Here is a 21940-nt window from a genome sequence, read left to right on the forward strand (position 1 = left end):
GAGTTTTCTAGAAATGTGGCGCGCGCAGATCTCCAATGTTTAAAGGGATAGTTCACCCAAAAATGAAAATTCTCCCATCATTTACTCACCCTCATGCCATATCAGATGTGTATGACTTTTTCTTCTACTAAACACAAATAAATATTTTTACAAAAATATCTATGCTCTGTGGGTAAATGGTGGTCAGATCTTTGAAGGTCCAAAAAGCACACAAAGGCAGCATAAAAATAATCCATACGACTCCAGTGGTTAAATCCTTATGTTCAGAAGTGATATGACAGGTGTGGGTGAGAAACAGATAAACATTTAAGTCCTTTTTACTATAAATTCTCCTCCCTGCCCAGTAGGTGGTGATATGCATAAAGAATGTGAATCACCAAAAACAAAAGTAGAATGTGAAAGTGAAAATGGAGATTTATGGTAAAAAAGGACTTAAATCTTGATCTGTTTCTCACCCACATACACATTGTGTTCAGCAGAAGAAAGAAAGTCATACACATCTGGGGTGGCATGAGGGTGACTAAATGATGAGAGAATTTTCATTTTTGGGTGAACTATCCCTTTAAAGGTCATTAAAAAAGTTTAACCCCTAAAAAGGCCGTAACCATGGGGGGAGGCAAACCATGTTGAGGTCACAAATATAATGGTCCTCTTTGATCCTTTAATATAGTAAAGGCACTGAATGCAATAATTTTCTGAATAAAGGCTTGAAATGCGATAAAGGCCCAAAACTGTATAATTTTTGGTTTTATAAGATAAATGTATTTGTATAGTTCACACAGTACAAGACAAACACTGTGTCTGCATTGCTAGCAGTTTGCCTGTTTCAGTCATCTTATCTCTCTTTTTCGTGCTGTCTCAAAGAAAAGACGAATATAATTAGAATTTCTTTTCATCATTGATATATCTGTGAAATTACATGACTGTGTCAGCTGGCTAGCAAAAAGAAAATACACAAAATTATTTACTACCCTTAAGTAGACCCTCATTGCTTTTTCCTCCCAGTACAATCTTCATACATAATATTTTCTTCAAGAATCCTAACGCTGCTCTTTTCCAAACAAAAACAGTTCATATTGACCACTGCTGTCAAGGTCCAAAGAGAGAGAAAAATCATTATAAAATTCCATAAAAGTAGTCCATACAACACATAGCTGTTGTGTGGCCCCAGAAAGTTTGGAATATAGTGCACTTGTCATTTGGACTACTGTTATGATGTCTTTATACTGAACCGTTAATAATGCTTTACAGTATTTGTCCTTTTTGAAGCTTGACAGCTCCTGCTCACTATAAACTGTTATTGTATGGAATAGAGCTGCTTAAAATATCTATTTTTATGTTCCAAGAAAAAAACCCAGCATTTGAATTTTGAACAACAAAAGGGTGAGTAAATCAGTGAGTAAAAGTAAATTTTCCATTTTTAGGTGAACTATTTCCTTAACTGGTGACTCTTTTTTGAGCACAGGTCTGACAAGAACATACTTAAAATAAAACAGTCTCTTTTAAAAGAAGACTCTTAGAAGATGCTGTACAAAATTTAGAATTAATTAAAGACATAAAGAAATTATTTAGAAAATCTTAAATTGATTTTAAATTATTACCTAATAATATTTGCATTAAGATTACATGACACTGTCCTTGCCAAAACCTAAAAACTCAACTGAAGCCACAATTCACAGGTATAATGTTCTAGTTTTAATCTGAGGGTGATAACGCTCTACTTTTTTTTTTTTTTTAAGATAATTTTCTTACAATATCAAGAGAATTTTCTAAAAAGCTACTTCAAAAGCCTGCCAGATTACCACATTCATTCAATTCCTTAAAATAAATAACAATTATAAACAAATGTAAAAAATATGTATAAACCATCCTAAATGTATACATAAATAAGATAAAGAAGACAAATGATCAAAAAAATAAATAAAAATAAATTTATTTTTAACATATAAATGATGTATTTTTTTTTATAAGTCATGGGTCAGGAAAGTTCTCATTTTAGCATATAAGAAAAGATATACAATTTTTATTAATAACGCATATTAACTCAATGCATTTATTGCTAAAACTGTGGAGGATGTGGTTAGGGGCCGTGATTTTAAATGATGCTGCATCCAAGCCACTAGGTGTCACTGTAAGTCCAAGATGACATAAAGACAAAATTTACTGAGTGCACCTTTAAGGGTAAGTTCACAAAAATTTACATTTTGTCATCATTTACTCACCTTCATGTTGTTCCAAACCCAAACTACTTTCTTTCTGTGGTACACTTACCACACGTGTTCACTGGTGCATGGTGAGCGAAACGGGTGTTTTGAATACATTCCAATGGGAGCATAGTGCCATGCTTGCAAGGTGGATTCTCACTGAAATGAATTGAAAACGCCCGCTTCGCTTTGCTCACCATGCGCCAGTGAACATATATGGTAAAAGAGATGTTAGGCACTATGACACCATTCACTTAGGAAAAAAAGTATATTGTGAGCATACTGCTAAAAATCTCATTTAATGTTCCACAGAAGAAAGTCATATGGGCTATGAACAGCTTAACAGTGAGTAAATGATGACAATTTTTTTATCTCTGCGTGAACTATCCCTTTAAGAATAAAATGTCTATTTCTTTTTATTTATTCCTTATTTATATTCATTATATTTCAGTGAATCAGTATTGGTTCACTGGCACAGCATGGATATAACAGATCTCAGGTGAGACACATTTTTCAATTTTGAATAGTTCCATTTCATTCCATTTTTACACAAAAACAAAAGAGCAATTAACTTAGTATAATCATATAAAATACAATAGACAGCACACCTGCATATGTAGAAAAGTCAACATAATATCACAGTGTACATTATTTCATATTGACATGTATTGCTATTGCAAAATATTGCTTATTTCATATGTAAAAATACTTGGTACAAAAATCAGCAAGTAAGGGATCAAGATACTGGAAGGGGAAGTATTGAAAGTAATAAGCCTTCAACAATATACATTTAAAACACATATAGTGCATTAAATACAATAAAATACATAAAATATTAGAAATATTCTTAGTGCGGATTTTATCTGTTGTTTAGTAACACACTAGTTTCTCGTCTGGAAATGTCTAACTCTATAAAATGGAGTCTGCGTGTGTTGTGACCTCCTCAGCTTTCAAACAGAACATCAGTGCAGCACAAAATCTGTTCCACACAAGAATCTGCTGTTGTCTTGTAGCAGCAGATTAGGTTGAAACTGGGTAGTATAGACAGGGGTCAGGGATGATCAGTGCTTTGGTGGTCTCAGGATGTGTTTGTAATGGAGATCAGTTATCACTTGGAGAAAATAAAGTCAAAAGAGTCCATAAACAGGCTCACTGAAAGTCAACCGCTGGAAGAATTGCTTTATCTGTTACTTCCCACAATGTCTTTCCACAAAGTCTGGAGAGGGAGATGATTCTGGCAGCACTGAAATAACATCAAGTGACTTTTCACTGACTTTGCAATTCAAGGCTGGTATCCGAGGTATGGATCCTCTGTAAGATGAGAAAAACATCAGAAGTAATTTTACCCACAGGTCAACAAGGAGCTCACATAATTTTGCATGATAGTCAAAATGAAAAGGGATTCTGTACTTACCTGCAGCAGGGGCTCCTCGATAACACCCACTGCTGTCACAAACACCAGAAGGGCCAATTTCTCCTTGTTGTCCCAGAGCTCCTGGAATACCAGGAGGTCCTGCTTTACCATCTTCTCCTTTGGGGCCTGGTTCCCCTGTTTTAGTTTCACCTGGAGGTCCTGATATATTACAAACAAATAGTGCTGCAGTTATCACTTTACCATTAAAATTAATTTAACTGGGTTTTTGTATCAGTATATGTTTAAATTTAAATATTGTTTTAAATGGGGCCATATCATGATATCTTTTTAAATAAAAGAGTTTGATCTACAATGTAAATACACTGTAACCGTCAGAACTGAACATTTTCTTACAAGACCCCAAAAGACCATCTATTGAAACTAAGCTGCAAAAATTGTTCATTCCAAAACAGCTGGATTTTAGATGTTAGAAACCCATATTTCACTTATCATTTACACTTTACAACCCACATTCACACATAATGTCTATTCTGCGTCAAGAAACTTGGCCCGCCCAGTCAGGATGAAGTAATAAAGATGAACTAAATAATGGATACTATGACCGCCCACTATTTACACCTGGTATTAACACGGTTATTTCTTTAACCTCCTGAGACACGAGCATGACTGCTGTGTTCATTTTCCATCCCCATTTTTGATTTTTAACTAGCATCCCCTAAGAAACGCAAAAAATAAAAAATAAAAATAAATAAAATACAATTGTGTCCACATATGTGGGCAGCGGGACTAAGTTGTAAAATTTTTAACAATAAAAAAAGTGTTGAAGGAAGTCAGATTTTTTTTTTTTTAAACAAATAGTTTATTATGTTTCCAGAAGTGTTGGTTATTCATGTTTTTGAGATGTTACAGACAAAACATCAGAAATTAGCATAAATAATTCTGATTCAAAGTATTGGCCAACATCATCCAATCACTGCCAACCATGTTAAAATAAAATTATACATTATACATTCTGAATCTATGTACTGATTACCATTATCCCATGTCTGCCTAACATGTTGAGTGGTCCAAACATCATCTGCAGCCTGAAACTCCAAGAGACTTACAAATAACGCAACCAACTCAGCTGCATATACTGATAAATTATTTGACAATCTTTTGTTGACATGGATTTTAAATTCTGGGATGTATATTCCAATTCCAGTTATTGCAGTGTCTGGTGCTTTAGATCCATCTGTATATATTTGTATAAAAAGGAAATAATTCCTCCTTAAATAATTATCTATATAATTATTGCAAATACCCTCATATATTTATTTGTCTTTAACTAGATTTAAGTCAAACTTACCCACTGGCAATACCCATGGTGGTACCACTCCTATAGCTGCCGATGGTCCTAAAGTAATCTGTGACAAATTGTATCTCTCTACCTCACTCTTAATTCCCCAACCAAATCCTCTACCCTGTTTGCTCTGATATTCTCAACAATTTTTAACACATTACTTGCCAAGTGTTCTTTAGTACTGCTCTATAGTCTGCCCCAATACGCCAGTGCAACTTTTTTCCTTATTATTCTCAGTGGTAGTTATCCTGTTGCCACAATTAATGAATTAATTGGAGTGGAACAGTAAGCTATAATACATAATCTTAGAGCCCCAGCCTGCAGTCTATCCAATATATGGAGATTAGTTTTAGCTGCAGCTCCATAGATAATACACCCATAGTCTAATATAGGTCTCAGCATCCCCCTGTAGATATTCATCAATTATTTATTGTCAGTTCCCCAACTATTACCAGATATAGCTCTCATCAAATTCATAATTTGTTTACCTTTAGTTTAAACTTATCTACAGTATATGTAGCTTCCATGTACTGTATATCTATTATCAAACCACAGTCCTAATTATTTAAAGGTTGTTACACCTCTAATGGACTACCATACAGAAATAATTATTTTACTCTGGAATTGATTTTCTTGAGAAGAACATACAACATGATTTACTGATTGATAATTAAGTTTCCACTGATAACACTGCCTTTTGATTATTATTTCTTCTATATGTGGTTGATGAGACCACATTCTACATAATATTTTTCTGATATTGCAGATCCCACCTTTACTCTAAATGTTCTCTTATTCAAAAAATGTGATATCCAGTTGCACATTCTTCCTTCAACCCCCATTCGCCTTATTTTAACAAGTAACCTCTCCCTCCACACTGTATCATATGCTTTTTCAGTGTCAAAGTACACTACTGCCACTGTTTCTTTCATATTAAATGCCTTTTTCTATTTCGTTACTGATTCTTGTTAGTGCATCTAATGTTGACCTTCCTTTCCTGAAGCCTCACTGATCATATCTAATCAATCCTTTATATTCTAGGAAATATGACAACCTATGTACTATCATATTTCCATCACTTTACATAAATTGAATGTAAGTGCAATTGGCCTATAATTCATGGGACTTGAAGATTCTTTCCGAGCTGGCTTTTTTAGGTTCACAAATGAATTGCCTCAGGTGTGCCAAGTCCCATCTTTCACCGGACCACGATGACACGTTTATTTCGCTCAACAAAAATGAATGGTCAGAGTAAGTAGTAAATGGCCTTTGTAGGCTATGTACAGTATGCATTTTTTTTTACTCTATCAGTTCATCAATAGGCTACTTTTTAAAGAAGTGCCTGCTGTTAAATTGGTTAAATATATGTTATTCTGTGAGTGGATGCCATATTTGAGGATAATACTATATATTACGTTTATGTTTCTTACAGGCCAGTTTTTCCTATACAATGTTTTTTTGTTTTTACAGCATAACTGTTATAACTTTCTTAATCAAACAGCTGTCATTTTTTTGTAGATCATAATGCACGTTGCAAAATAATCGCAAATTTTCAGTGCAGTTTTTAGACTTGGCTCACCTGTTAATTATTTTCAGCAATGTGACTGTTATAAAATGTTGGGCAACTTTTACTTGGTGATTTTCGTTCAACAGGCTATTAGGGTTTCTCTTATTGGTCCTCCACTGCCTATTCATTCAGTTGTTTTTAACAAATATGCCTATATTGGCTAACGTTGATTCCGTGAATCATTCGTTTGAATGTACAGTAATCATAATGCAAGGTAATACGTTGCAAATATATGCCCTTTACCAGTGGCATTTAGTATTGGATTTAGCTACTGGAATAGATGAAATATTTCATGTGGGCCGCATATACAAACAATGTTTTATTAATATTATTATTTTGACTGCTTTTTGATGGTTTCTTACTTTTTAGACTAGCTGACTACCAAATTTCCATTTAAACTTTAATGAAATTAGTCTTTGCACACATCCCTAATACAAAAATAGTCTGCATTGTTCGCTTCAGTCAGCTCTGTGTGAGGTTGCGAGCGAGCAGCCTCTAGTGGGTGTGTTAGACATACAGGTGCGCTGTAAAATTAGATGATCCAGCGTTTACCATATTACAATTCATATTGGAAAGCTTGTCAAAGAGATCCCTTCTCAATGTTGGCTAGAGATGCAGAAAGCTTTAAAAAACATTTCACAGACCAAAACAGATCAAAGCAATAGTAAGCCATCTATCTGAGGCCATGCAGGTGTCAGTAGACAGAATACCAGAAAAGGCATATTAAAGCTTAATGAAGCTTGCAGCAAAGACTTAAAAAGTTCCCAATTTCATAACTTCTACACAATATTTGGGTGACTTTGTGCTGACCAATATATTTGTGTTTCTCAAGAATTCATTTAAGAAAATATGAAATAAACTAAACATTTTATCTGCTATCTTTATTAGTCAGGTGCATTTCTAGAAACTGGAAAAGGTATCAATGTGTCTTTTTTTTTATGGTGTGTTGCTGCCTTTGCCTGGTTCTTTTTCCTGCTTTAAGACTTTTTTGTCTTTTGCCGATCACATGCCTGTTTAAGGAAAATGAGCCTATAGTCCATGTACGTGGTCATTGTGTTTAACAGCGTGCTGTTTCGCAACAGAAATCAATGATATTTTTAAAATGGTATATCGAATGAAACAAGAGTCTATAATCTTTTGACTCGAACAGGTTTTAATGTAAAAACTTGATGTTTCTTACCAGATGTATGTTTAACCCTTTAATAATAGGCTAGAGTCTCCTGAACTGAGAACAGTCAGTTTAAATTAAATTAAATTAGGCATAGCCTATAGCGAAGCCAAAATGTAATGTCAACACATGTGGACACGGGGTCTCAGGAGGTTAAAGCTGCTTGTAACTGGCAAAGTTTAAACTATTGTTATAGTGCAGCGGTTGATTGACAGGTGATGAGTAGTGCTTTGCTGCTCTCCGGGACACATTTCGGACGGATTAGCATTTACACCTCAAATGCGATGTGGTCACATTTGTTTTTGAATACCTCCGTATGTGGTTTTTATGATCCATTCACAAAGCGTTTTAGACATTGTTTACACCTGTATTTAGTGCTGACCACTTGTTATAGCATCACCCGAAACACATCTTAATACCAGGTGTAAATGGGCTCTATTCTAAGCACCAGATTCAACAGATTCAGTTCTTGAAGTAGTTCTGTGGCTCAGGTGGTAGAGTGGGTTGGCTACTAATCGCAGGGTTAGCAGTTTGATTCCTAGCCCACATGACTCCACATGCTGAAGTGTCCTTGGGCAAGACACTGAACCCCAAGTTACCCCCAATGGCAGGTTAGCATCTTGCATGGCAGCTCTGATGTCATTGGTGTGTGAGTGTGTGTGTGTGAATGGGTGAATGAATCACAGTGTAAAGTGCTTTGGAGGTTAAAAAAAGGTGCTATATAAGTGCAGACCATTTACCAACTATACCAAGCCCCACTGAAAACCTGCAACCCATCCATAAGCACAGCAGCAAAAACAGCCTGATAATAAAACAATGTGATATGACCCCTTCCTGGATACACAACTATATTTCAATACCTGCAAATCCCTTTACTCCTTGTGGTCCCAGCATATTGGCTCCTGGAGACCCTTTTTCACCGGGCATACCTCTGCGTCCTATAAGTTAACCACAGAATTACACTCAAAGGAAAGTACAATGCAGAATTTGAATTCAAAATTTAATGTGACTATGGTCAACCAGACATATCAGATCTGGAGTTTGTCTAGCAAATTGCATCTCTACAGAAATGAAAAAGTTGAGTCTTACCCTGTTCACCAGGGTACCCAGGTTTTCCAGACTCCCCTCTGCTTCCTTGTCGCCCCTGAGGGCCACGCGATCCTGGTGGCCCCCTTCCCCCTGGTATACCTGGCTCTCCAGGTGGTGCTACTGGTTCCTGGATGGGCACTGGCTTCCGATTAATCTCATTCAGAAATGTGTCCATCTTCAGCACCTCGTCTAGAAAATAAAAAAGCTATAATCAACTCTAAGTGAAATGCAATTACTCAGGCCAAGACTGAATTACTGTGATTAAATAAAAACGGACATGGAAAGAATTGAATGGGGAGAATTTACTACATACTGTGCACAAGCTTTTCACAGGCCTGTGTAACAAGCTGGTAAATCATGGCAAGAGACTGTGGCTCTCCCTAATAAAAGGAACCATTATCAAAATCAACAAAATAACCTATGTTTAGGTTCACAAATGGCATGCATATAATTTTTTCTATTGAGAGGCTTTCAACCCACCTTCTCTCCTCTCTCACCCTTACTTCCTGGAAGGCCCTTCGAAGGGGGAAAAATACATGTTTTAAACAATCTAATATTGGACATCTACTAAACATCACATCCTTGTGCTCATATTTACCATCCTGTCTGTCAGTAATATCAAGTAAAATGTAATACTTCTCCTAGAATTCTTCCTCTGAATTATCATTGATTGGGTGGATAGGAGAGTATCACAAGTACAATTTACTCACCCTCATTTCATTCCAAGTCTGTACGACTTTCTTCTTCAAACAAACACCAAAGGAATTATTTACAGTAGAATGTCCAAGTTCCTCTTTTTCATACAATGAAAGTGAATGATGACCAGGACTGTGAAGCAATATTGTAAAGGCAAGATTTTCAGTGAATAATGCCTTCAATTTTGGTCTGTTCCTCACAAAAAGCTACCTTATGGCATTAGAAGACTTGGAATATAGTGTACAAGTTACATTCTGCTTTTTTGTCTTTTTTTGGAGATTGATAGCCCCTGGTCACCATCCACTTTCACTGTATGGAAGTTTGCAGCACAGACATTCCGCTAAACTTATGAAGAAAGAAAGTCATAAGGCTTTGAGTGAACTATCCCTTTAAACTGAAGTATGGTGGATTTACTCACAGTGGGCCCTACAGGACCAAGTGGCCCTCTCTCTCCCGTTAGTCCTGGATGGCCGGGTATACCCTGAAAACCCTACAAAGAGAACACCCTGAGATGTAAAGAAGAATGCAGCAAAAGCATATAATAGATATCCCTTGAATGCATGTAGGTAAGGCTGACTTACTCTCGGCCCTGTAATTCCAGGGGGACCCATGTTACCTTCCACTCCTCTGGTGCCCTGTGTAAAATTTGTGGACAGAAATGCAAATGATAAACTGTACATTTCATTTGATAGAATTCAAACACAATTAGACCAATAAGTGTTGTAACCTATTACAGTGGTACTGGCTCTAAAGTGATGCCCAGAGCCACACTGAGACTTGCCTTAGGACCAGGAATACCCTCTTCGCCTTTTAGACCAGGAGGCCCTGATAAACCCTGCAACCACACAATGAGGAAAGAGTGTGATACACACAAAATTAGATAGCATGAAATAACATTGGATTTTTCCATTTTCAGAAGAAAATGTGAGTGCTGCTTCCTGTGCTAAACATGATTTTTGTGTTGCCATGCAGTTGCTAAGGTTTTATAAATGTTGCTTTGTGGTTGCTAGGGTGCTCTGGGCAGTTGCTAGAGCACTGCTAGGTGGTTTTATTAATTCATCATGACAAGTTATATGACAAAGTTTAATACTTAGTGTAAGAAGTTTAGAAAAATTAGCAATAGTAATAGCCTTAGCAAGCACCACTAAATATATGACCAGCTATAACGGTCGAGCTGGGTGATGACCTAGAAGATGGATTCACAAGATTACCTGACTACCAGGTCTTCCAATATCTCCTTTTTCACCTCTGGCTCCTGGTGGACCCTTTACAGAGACAAAAAGAGAAAGGTTTTTAATCTGTTCCACATGCTTTATAGATTACAGGTGCATCTCAATAAATTAGAATGTCGTGGAAAAGTTCATTTATTTCAGTAATTCAACTCAAATTGTGAAACTCGTGTATTAAATAAATTCAACACACACAGACTGAAGTAGTTTAAGTCTTTGGTTCTTTTAATTGTGATGATTTTGGCTCACATTTAACAAAAACCCACCAATTCACTATCTCAAAAAATTAGAATACATCATAAGACCAATAAAAAAAACATTTTTAGTGAATTGTTGGCCTTCTGGAAAGTATGTTAATTTACTGTATATGTACTCAATACTTGGTAGGGGCTCCTTTTGCTTTAATTACTGCCTCAATTCGGCGTGGCATGGAGGTGATCAGTTTGTGGCACTGCTGAGGTGGTATGGAAGCCCAGGTTTCTTTGACAGTGGCCTTCAGCTCATCTGCATTTTTTGGTCTCTTGTTTCTCATTTTCCTCTTGACAATACCCCATAGATTCTCTATGGGGTTCAGGTCTGGTAAGTTTGCTGGCCAGTCAAGCACACCAACACCATGGTCATTTAACCAACTTTTGGTGCTTTTGGCAGTGTGGGCAGGTGCCAAATCCTGCTGGAAAATGAAATCAGCATCTTTAAAAAGCTGGTCAGCAGAAGGAAGCATGAAGTGCTCCAAAATTTCTTGGTAAACGGGTGCAGTGACTTTGGTTTTCAAAAAACACAATGGACCAACACCAGCAGATGACATTGCACCCCAAATCATCACAGACTGTGGAAACTTAACACTGGACTTCAAGCAACTTGGGCTATGAGCTTCTCCACCCTTCCTCCAGACTCTAGGACCTTGGTTTCCAAATGAAATACGAAACTTGCTCTCATCTGAAAAGAGGACTTTGGAACACTGGGCAACAGTCCAGTTCTTCTTCTCCTTAGCCCAGGTAAGACGCCTCTGACGTTGTCTGTGGTTCAGGAGTGGCTTAACAAGAGCAATACGACAACTGTAGCCAAATTCCTTGACATATCTGTGTGTGGTGGCTCTTGATGCCTTGACCCCAGCCTCAGTCCATTCCTTGTGAAGTTCACTCAAATTCTTGAATCGATTTTGCTTGACAATCATAAGGCTGCGGTTCTCTTGGTTGGTTGTGCATCTTTTTCTTCCACACTTTTTCCTTCCACTCAACTTTCTGTTAACATGCTTGGATACAGCACTCTGTGAACAGCCAGCTTCTTTGGCAATGAATGTTTGTGGCTTACCCTCCTTGTGAAGGGTGTCAATGATTGTCTTCTGGACAACTGTCAGATCAGCAGTCTTCCCCATGATTGTGTAGCCTAGTGAACCAAACTGAGAGACCAGTTTGAAGGCTCAGGAAACCTTTGCAGGTGTTTTGTGTTGATTAGCTGATTGGCATGTCACCATATTCTAATTTTTTGAGATAGTGAATTGGTGGGTTTTTGTTAAATGTGAGCCAAAATCATCACAATTAAAAGAACCAAAGACTTAAACTACTTCAGTCTGTGTGCACTGAATTTATTTAATACACGAGTTTCACAATTTGAGTTGAATTACTGAAATAAATGAACTTTTCCACGACATTCTAATTTATTGAGATGCACCTGTATATATCTTATACTGTCTCTATAGAAGAAGTGTTAGCATACCACTTTTCCCATTACGGTTATTCCCCGTGGACCTGTGGATCCAATAGTGCCAAAGCTGCCCTCAGGGCCTGGCTTTCCTGGAGGGCCCATCTCACCCTGGTTAGAGGCAGAGAAGAGTGATGAAAACTTTAATGAGATGTATAATAGGAAAATCAGTACTATCAAGAGTGGGTTGGCATGGCTAAGTGGTTAAAGAGCTAGGTGGGTAATCCAAATGTTTAGGTACAAATCAGAGGCTGCCTATAGAGGTTGCAAATTTGAAATATGGTGGTGACTTCACACACCATATCTCTGTGTGAGTTGCCCTACCTTTTGCCCCACCTCTCCTTTTTCACCCTTCTCCCCACGAGAGCCAGGTTTCCCCTGAAGTACAAGCATTGAGATCAGTTCATATCACTAATAATGTCTCCAACATTTTGCAGTCATCATAGTGATGTACTGAATATGATTTTACAAGCTCACAAATTTTCATGTCAGTTTTTGTGCAGTGGTGTAGTATATAAGGGCTGTATACTCACAGGTGGACCAGTATCTCCAGGTGCTCCAGGGACATTGGTGGTACAGGTGCATGCATATGGAGGGGCTGGACAGCTCTCCTCGTCTCTCTAGAGGACAGAGAGTGAAACTCAAAAAAATAGAAGCTATATTTACGAGTACTCCTACAATTCTTTCTTTATTACATACATTTTGCCACATCCATGTAAGGACATCCATGCTGAGATGTCAATTCAACCTCAAATTAATTGTCTGTCTCATGTCAGTGAAGCACTAGATGGCTAGACTGAGATTGATTTACACCTTGAATTAATCAGAGGAGTGTGGCTCTCATGTACCTGTGCGGGCAGATCACAGCAGGTATCTTCTGAAGCCCAGGTGGTGTTGCACACAATCTCAAAGGACTGCAGCTGAAACTGTGGGAAAAACACAATATTACAGGCTTTGACGTTCAAAACTGACCATGTGTATTGCCCTATAAGTGAGTATATACAGTGCCTCCAAAAGTACAGTATTTGGACACTTATTCGACACTTAAAATGCATTTAAAATAAAATTGTTGTACTTAATTTTATTTAATGTAATTTTAATAATTTAATATTTTTATTTAAATATTAATAAATTATTAATTATTATTTAATAATATATATTAATTATAAATTATATAAATTATATATATATATATTAATAATACATTATTTAATAAAAATGTCATATTTAATAATAGAAAATATTATGGGTGGGGTCAATGAGCATCAATAGGTTAAACAGGTGCATCTGTGTGAACTTGAAGGGAACTGACTTTTTATCATATATAATGTAAATCAGACTCACAGCTGCAGATCCGCTGTGTGGCCCACGTGTCCTTACTAGTTTGCCCAGCATTTCAAAGCCATCAGTTGGCAAAGTTCCCAAGGGGCGTGCAGGCCTCTCACCAACCCGCTGGCAATCTACAGATAATGATACGCTCACCTGACTGACAGATAAATGAATCTGCAAAACACATTGGATACAGAGATTAGAAGAATTAGTGGGACAAAATGTACTTGTCAAATCTTAATTTTCTATCCCCCTGTCGCTGTATACGAAGTACACTCTCCAGCAATCTCTCTCTCACTTACCTTATGAAAGCTGCCATAGAAGACAGAATGTACTTGTGGCTGGTCAAAGGTAAGCTCCTGTATCTCTCCTCTGTAATCCAGACTGAAATACAGCAGCACCTTCTTCTCAGCTGAAGAACAGAACACAGAAAACTTCATTTCATGAATGTGACAAGGCAATTATGCACAATATAGAGTAAAAATCAGCAATGTTTACAATGAGGAAAGTCCTGCTAGAAAATTTGAACCAGTCTTGAATTTAATTACAAAAATTAAGTCAAAGCACTACTTCTAGAATCCACCAGAGGCACTCACGGTCCAGCACCACCCCCATCTTGGGCTGGAAGTCATTGTCTGTGAGCTGCCAGAGGGCAAAAGGCTCCCTTGGTGAGTCCTGCAGAATCCTGAAGGCCATGCTGATTGTGTGTTCTGGAGAAAAGCCAGCTGGGTGGATGAAACTGAAATACAGAGGGACACTTAAACAAGGCAGGGTATAAGCTATAACTGAAGGGTGTAACTGGACTGTTTACAAATATGTATATGCATCTGTGCGTGTTTGCATTTCTCACCCTGTGCTCTGGGTAAGTTGAACATCTCTGTAGAGGGTGTAACTGGGCAAGGCACTGAAGATGAAAGGCTCGGCTGCCACACCCTCAATAGTAGAATGAGCTCTCTGAGTTAGACCAAATGATTCCATCATGTTGAAGCCTAAAAAACACAAGTGTACACACATATTTGAGCTCATTTACATAATGCTGCTTTCAAGAACTCTGAAATAAAGCAGTATAACCTAATAATGGTTGCAGTGGCATAGCCAAAACAATTGGATGGACAGGCCAAGAGAAATTATTGATTGCATGAGACTAGTAAACTTATTTATTAATAAACAATTACTAAAGCTTGTCTACTTCAAAAATATGAAAAGATCAATCAACAGTATTTATGTTTGAGTATGTTCAGACAATATATAGTATATTGTAAATATTTTACATGCGTAACATATGGAACATTAGGAGGCATTGCCGAGAACAGATAATTAGGGATTCACCAAAGGAATTTTTGAAAATTTATAATCAGAATGGGCATTTTTACAATATTATGGACCATTTATGTCATTTTTTGTTTTTGGACGGATAAAAATGATGGAAATGTGTATTGTCGCTATGTCTCTGCTATGGTTTACTGTCAATAAAATGACTTTTCTTTTGTAATCATGTCACTGCGTTGCAACTCTACGCTCATTAAAGTGGAGGTGAAATGACGCCGCTGCGATGGCACGGTAAGAGAGAAAATTCATAAGTAAATCAGGTTCGGAGGTATAGCTATCAGAGATATACACGTCCTCAAGTTTCCTCAAGTTATGACAAATAAAAGTCATAGCAATAAATTGCATATATAAACAATCATATGCAATAAACATTTGCATATGATATTTGAAAATAACAATTTTATTTTAGACGAATGGGGAAAAAGAGGCTGGAGTTTAAAAGTCTTTTTATCATCCAAAATTATTTATTTCAGTGTGGCTTATTTATGCCATCAAGAGCTGTTTTTGTTGCAAAGAATGGCAGTTTTAACGAATGAAATTCATAATCAATTAATACATATGACATTATTTTAACTTAGAAAATAAAGTGTATGGAGTTCAAAGTCTTAAGGCCTGGGTAAACTTCGTTTTTCTGCGTTCCGGATCGGATCGCGTCCGACCGACCGCATTGCCTTTCAAAGTATACTCTTCTTACCGCAAGCGAATATGAACACGCTAAACGCATGCGCACTATGACTGTTTTGCAATACTCTTCTAGTACGTCAATGGCCGGCGCATGTGGCAATGATGTGCACAGACGAGGACTGCGTCTGCTTTATGAGAAAATGTGACTGTGCTGATGACGAAATTTGTGTCACGCATACTGTGCGCGAAGCAATCAGCAACACGGACAACCGAAGTATACTTAGACCTTTAGGAGTTTTGAGAGCATTTTAACATCAGTATTTTAACTGAATTATATAACCAAATAACCAAAGTCTCTCTAGCAAGTCAGTCCACTGGCGGCCATCTTTAGAATGCTCTCGGGAGGCTATTTCCAGTCATGCCAGTTCAGCTCCTATCTACCTGAATGGAGAAGACCGAAATCTCCAAAACGGTTTGTCAAGATTACGATCAAAGAACATATTTCAAATCAGCAATAAAATATGACAACACTGGTCTCATAAATTGTGCTGCTTTACCTCAGATTACGCTAAAAAACAAAATTTTCCCAGCTTGTATATCTAATGCGCATGCACATTCTCAAGCTGACTGACAGGCGATGTCTATATCTTAAAGGTGATTAGCTCTTTAAACCTGTAGGTCGGGACTTCATTTCTACATTCACTGACCGTTGGCTGCTGTTGAGCGTTCCAATTTCTCCCATTAATTTTTTTATTTTTTATTTTCTCCCCTTTTTCTCCCCAATTTGGAATGGCCAATTCCCAATGCGCTCTAGGTCCTCATGGTGGCATAGTGACTCACCTCAATCTGGGTGGCTGAGGACGAATCTCAACACACCACGCGCCCCACCGAGAGCGAACCACATTATTGCGACCACGAGGAGGTTACCCCATGTGACTCTACCCTCCCTAGCAACCAGGCCAATTTGGTTGCTTAGGAGACCTGGCTGGAGTCACTCATCACGCCCTGGATTCAAACTTGCGACTCCAGGAGTGGTAATCAGCGTCTTTACTCGCTGAGCTACTCAGGCCCCTCTCCCATTCATTTTAATAGAAGTGGCCCATCTCTGCTAAATTTTCTCTGATTTAACAAGGTATATAATTTAGCATCTTATGTCAACTCGATCTGGTTTTGATGAACAGGTCAGAAATTATTAAAATATTTACTACAAAAAATTATAGCAATCAATTTACATATATGACATTTGTTACAAATAATTTATTAGATGGGGAAAATAAAGTGGTTGGAGCTGCTGCACGATACAGGATGCCCGTCAACTGAACATGCGTCTCATCGCTGCATCGGGTGTTTACAGAGTAAATAGCTTCCTTATAATGAGAGTGCTTTTTGAGCTGCTGTTGTTTTGAAATTTTTGGAGCTGACATTATCCCGTCCGACAGCCTCTGATGTTAGCGGTTCATAGTTTAAGGCCAGTAAGCTTTTGGCTGTTGGTAGAACATTCGCAAGACAATGACTGGGTGAGCCTGAATGCCCAGTGGGTGGCCCTGGCCCACTCAGGTACACCTATGGCTACGCCAGTGGTTAATCGTTTCTATCTACAGTATGTGCTATGTAAAAGTTGCACAACTGCCCAGAAAGACTCTCGTCAGTATATGATCTTACCTTTAAGGATGTGATTTCTGACTGTCATCTCAGGACACACTGAAAAATATAGAAAGCATGTTATGCTTGAAAAGAGCTGTAGTTATACTAGTAGTGAAAAGTTCTGTAAACACCAAAAGCGTAACAATAAAGCAGACAAATTAAATAGCAGTAAATTGCTATTCATCACTTCAAGAAGAATTAAACAAATAATCATCAGTCTGATTGAAAACCAAGTTTACTCAATAGCTTTTGGAGCATTTGCACAAACAAAATTATTCACATAGCTGCAGTGGCTCCAGACAGTTTTTATCACTGGGTGCAGACAAAAAAAAAAACTCAGAAGACAAAATTTCACTATAATGCTGGACAAATTTTTGTGCCAGGTGTGAATAGATGAACAGACACAATCTGCTTGGGGAGGGGGGTGGTTAGCATCAACACTTTGAAATATAACAGCCTTAAGTTGTGAAGCTTTCTTACATGACCAACATCTTCAGACACACGGAGAACTTGAGAAACAACAATAATTAAAGCCAAAAGCTCACAAACAATTCAGATTCACAAAATTTTAACCGTAACCTGGGATTATTTTATTGGGTGTTTTATAGAATGTAAAAAAACGCTGAAATCTTGAGAAGGGTATAACTCCAGGCATAGCTCCAAAAAGGGGCATGAGCCCCAAATCACCATTAAAGATATAGGGAGCCCCTAATGTTAATCCTTTTGGAGTTGGCGCAACCCCTTTTGGAGGAACTTTGTCCCCTTTTGGAGTAACTTTGCCCTCTTTTGGAGTAACCTCGCCCCCTTTTGGAGTAACTTTGCCCTCTTTTGGAGTAACCTCGCCCCATTTTGGAGTAACCTCACCCTCTTTTGGAGTAACCTCACCCTATTTAGGAGTAACCTCGCCCTCTTTTGGAGTAACCTCGCCCCCTTTTGGAGTAACTTTGTCCCCTTTTGGAGTAACTTCGCCCTCTTTTGGAGTAACCTCGCCCCCTTTTGGAGTAACTTTGCCCTCTTTAGGAGTAACCTCGCCCTCTTTTGGAGTAACCTCACCCTCTTTAGGAGTAGCCTCACCCTCTTTAGCCGTAACCTCACCCTCTTTAGGAGTAACCTCACCCTCTTTTGGAGTAACCTCACCCTCTTTTGGAGTAACCTTGCCCTCTTTTGGAGTAACCTCGCCCCCTTTTGGAGTAACTTTGTCCCCTTTTGGAGTAACTTCGCCCTCTTTTGGAGTAACCTCGCCCCCTTTTGGAGTAACTTTGCCCTCTTTTGGAGTAACCTCACCCTCTTTAGGAGTAGCCTCACCCTCTTTAGGCGTAACCTCACCCTCTTTAGGAGTAACCTCACCCTCTTTAGGAGTAACCTTGCCCTCTTTAGGAGTAGCCTCACCCTCTTTAGGAGTAACCTCACCCTCTTTAGGAGTAACCTCGCCCTCTTTTGGAGTAACTTTGTCCCCTTTTGGAGTAAATTCGCCCTCTTTTGGAGTAACCTCACCCCCTTTTGGAGTAACTTTGCCCTCTTTTGGAGTAACCTCGCCCCCTTTAGGAGTAACCTCACCCTCTTTAGGAGTAACCTCGCCCTCTTTTGGAGTAACCTCACCCTCTTTAGGAGTAACCTCGCCCTCTTTAGGAGTAACCTCGCCCTCTTTTGGAGTAACCTCACCCCCTTTTGGAGTAACTTTGTCCCCTTTTGGAGTAACTTCTCCCTCTTTTGGAGTAACCTCGCCCCCTTTTGGAGTAACTTCGCCCTCTTTTGGAGTAACCTCACCCCTTCTGGAGTAACTTCGCCCTCTTTTGGAGTAACCGTGCCCCCTTCTGGAGTAACTTCGCCCTCTTTTGAAGATTCTGCCCCCATTTGGAGGTCTCCGGCCTGCAGCTATACCTACTTGGAAATCTTTATAACAGATGGCTGATGATCAAATTTGTTATTTGTTAGCTAATGCTAGCCCTGCATCAAAATATTTGACAGCATATCCTAATGCCTCCTGTTAACTGTTCAACATAATTTACAGTTAAAAAGACTTGTCAATAGAGTTATTTATTTTGATTAAATGAAATTCAGTTAAAATAATTATTTTCTGTGGTTTTAGTCTACAGTTTAAGAAATTGAGACTGCTTTTGATATGAATTACACCATCGTCTGAATTTCTACATTAAAATTTCAATTACGCACCCTGGACACAAATACTGTATGTGTTTGGTTTGAATAGGCCTTAATTGAAAATCTTACCTTCGTTTTGAATAGGATGCAGGCGAGGAGGAACCTGAATTCTCACTGGAGCGGTTGCTTTATGAGACAATTACACACTATTACAACTGAGCAAAACAAACAGCAATAGCTTTTTTGGCTGAGATATGCTTCACTCACAATGAACAGGATTCTAACCTGTGGGATGAAGGATGGTTACTGCAGCGCCCTCTACTGTCCCCAGACGGGAATACACACTGATGCGATACACTGTTTCAGGCTGCAGTTCTAAGAAACAGTGACTGCTGCTGGTAGCATCCACTATATCCTCTTTTGTGTGTTTATCTGTTAACACACATACATAAAACTAGAAGTGTGATCCAATACAAACTGTCATTTCACCACTAATCACTAAATGATTAAAGATTTTGATTTTATGATGCCACGTATGAGCTGAGCGGGTCTAGTACCTCTGAGGGCCTGGATGACTATGCGATAACTGCTGACTGCTGCTACAGGCCTCCAGGACACACAGATACTGGAGTCATCAGACCGCACCACACTCACACTGCTTACCCGCAGACTGGCTGGTTGTGTAAAGAGAGCAACACACATTGGGATGTAATTACAAGACATTACCTGGCTTAGCAAACACTTAAAAGTGCAGTATGAAGTGTGAAGTATCCATTTGAATGGTACACATTAGCTGTGCCCAAATTATGCACTATACACTATGCTCTCAGCCATGATGTGTATGAATTTTCAAAGTGTAGTATCTTCCCAAATGGAACACTTAACAGTCTTTTATTACAAGGAGGCATTCGCCGTTTAACAGCTGACGGAGGTGACGTTTCAAAGGCATTCGATGTGTTGCCGCTAGCTTTAACACATTAGCCAGCCTCAGTTCATCACTCGTATCTTAAACAATGTACATACTGACACAGCGTGGGGTGATGATAAAGCATTTTTAGGTGCTGTTGCTACGTTCTCTATTATTTACAATAGTTTTTCAGAAGTATGTTATTTGAAATTGGGACACAGCTATTGTAATACTAATGTTATTGAATTGAGGTCTACATGTGTGTGTGACTCACTTGTCTTCCCCTGAGCTGAGGCACTGCCGCCCTCCCTGTTGCGGTACTCAGCAGTGACTAGCACACTGTAACGAGTGTCAGGCAGCAGATTCTGCAGCAGGACGCACCTCTCACTGCCTGCCAATGACACCTATTACAAACACCCCACAGGACTACATTACGCATGACACCACATAACATTTTTAACACAAGAAACAAATTGTGTGGAAATCAGCTCAGTTTTCACAGGCACTGCAGTCATTAGCCGTGTTTCCACTATCGGGCTAAATGAGCGCATGCTAGTGCGTCCCAGGGCCAGTTGCATTTACACAGTCACTTCCAGTGCTTAACTTATCTTGCTAGCAAGCTTATGTTTACATATGATATACTCTCGATACCTCTGATACCTCAGCTTGAGCTTCCCTATTGCTTAAGAAATGGGAGGGGTGTGTAAAGTTAGCACCAGGATGGTGTATTAAGGGCAGGTTTAAGGGCAACACTGCGGGGCTATTGGCCCGATGGTGGGAATGCAGATCGATTTTGGTATCAAGGTCCGATGCTATTGGCCCTGGCTGACCAATTGATAGCCCTGGCTAGCACAGGCCCGATGGTGGAAAAGCAGCTATTGTGTCCAGAACTGAAAGACTGTGTACATCAATATTTTTGGATTACACATTTGGCCATGCATAAAATATACACAAGGAATTTGCCTTGATGGCACACAGGACATTTCCATATACACTACCGGTCAAAAGTTTTGAAACACTTGACTGAAATGTTTCTCATGATCTTAAAAATCTTTTGATCTGAAGGCGTATGCTTATATGTTTGAAATTAGTTTTGTAGACAAAAATACAATTGTGCCACCATATTAATTTATTTCATTATAAAACTAAAATTTTATTAAAAAAAAAAAGAAAAATTATGTTTTTGAAATTGATGACTTGGACCAAATAATAAAGAAAAGCAGCCAATAAGTGCCCAACATAGATATTGAACTCCTTCAATACTGTTTAAAAAGCATCCCAGAGTGATACCTCAAGAAGTTGGTTGAGAAAATGTCAAGAGTACATGTCTGCAAATTCTAGGCAAAGGGTGACTACTTTGAAGATGCTAAAATATAACACAGTTTTGATTTATTTTGGATTTTGTTTAGTCACAACATATTTCCTATAGTTCCATTGATGTTATTCCATAGTTTTGATGACTTTACTGTTATTCTAAAATGTGAAAAAAAAATTATAATAAAGAATAAGTGTTTTAAAACTTTTGACCGGTAGTGTAAGAGCCAACAGACAGACACAAGACCACATAACCATTCAAACACCAGAGGTCAACTACAACTGTGTGTATTGCTATGTAAACTAAAGCCTACTGGCTTTT

The 21940-nt window shown here is 38.4% G+C and overlaps 1 protein-coding gene across 1 annotated transcript in view; it reads right to left on the reverse strand.

Moving 5' to 3' along the window:
- Positions 1-1917: 1917 nt before the first annotated feature.
- LOC127419710 (collagen alpha-1(XX) chain-like) overlaps positions 1918-21940 on the reverse strand; it is a 58200-nt gene continuing 38177 nt past the window's right edge. Inside the window, exons 20-42 of the mRNA XM_051661358.1 lie at positions 20579-20708; positions 19955-20071; positions 19683-19829; positions 19527-19583; positions 17316-17354; positions 14551-14689; positions 14297-14439; positions 14003-14112; positions 13716-13874; positions 13220-13297; positions 12905-12991; positions 12696-12749; positions 12387-12482; positions 10653-10706; positions 10223-10276; positions 10023-10076; positions 9860-9931; positions 9226-9261; positions 9059-9125; positions 8746-8934; positions 8517-8594; positions 3619-3777; positions 1918-3515 (exon numbers count right to left, since the gene is read on the reverse strand). Of these exons, the coding sequence (XP_051517318.1) occupies positions 3487-3515; positions 3619-3777; positions 8517-8594; positions 8746-8934; positions 9059-9125; positions 9226-9261; positions 9860-9931; positions 10023-10076; positions 10223-10276; positions 10653-10706; positions 12387-12482; positions 12696-12749; positions 12905-12991; positions 13220-13297; positions 13716-13874; positions 14003-14112; positions 14297-14439; positions 14551-14689; positions 17316-17354; positions 19527-19583; positions 19683-19829; positions 19955-20071; positions 20579-20708 (2148 nt within the window). The 3' untranslated portion in view covers positions 1918-3486. The remainder of the gene's footprint in view (positions 3516-3618; positions 3778-8516; positions 8595-8745; positions 8935-9058; positions 9126-9225; positions 9262-9859; positions 9932-10022; positions 10077-10222; positions 10277-10652; positions 10707-12386; positions 12483-12695; positions 12750-12904; positions 12992-13219; positions 13298-13715; positions 13875-14002; positions 14113-14296; positions 14440-14550; positions 14690-17315; positions 17355-19526; positions 19584-19682; positions 19830-19954; positions 20072-20578; positions 20709-21940) is intronic.

This window comes from Myxocyprinus asiaticus, chromosome 29 (assembly GCF_019703515.2).
Source record: "Myxocyprinus asiaticus isolate MX2 ecotype Aquarium Trade chromosome 29, UBuf_Myxa_2, whole genome shotgun sequence".
Lineage (NCBI taxonomy): Eukaryota > Metazoa > Chordata > Actinopteri > Cypriniformes > Catostomidae > Myxocyprinus > Myxocyprinus asiaticus.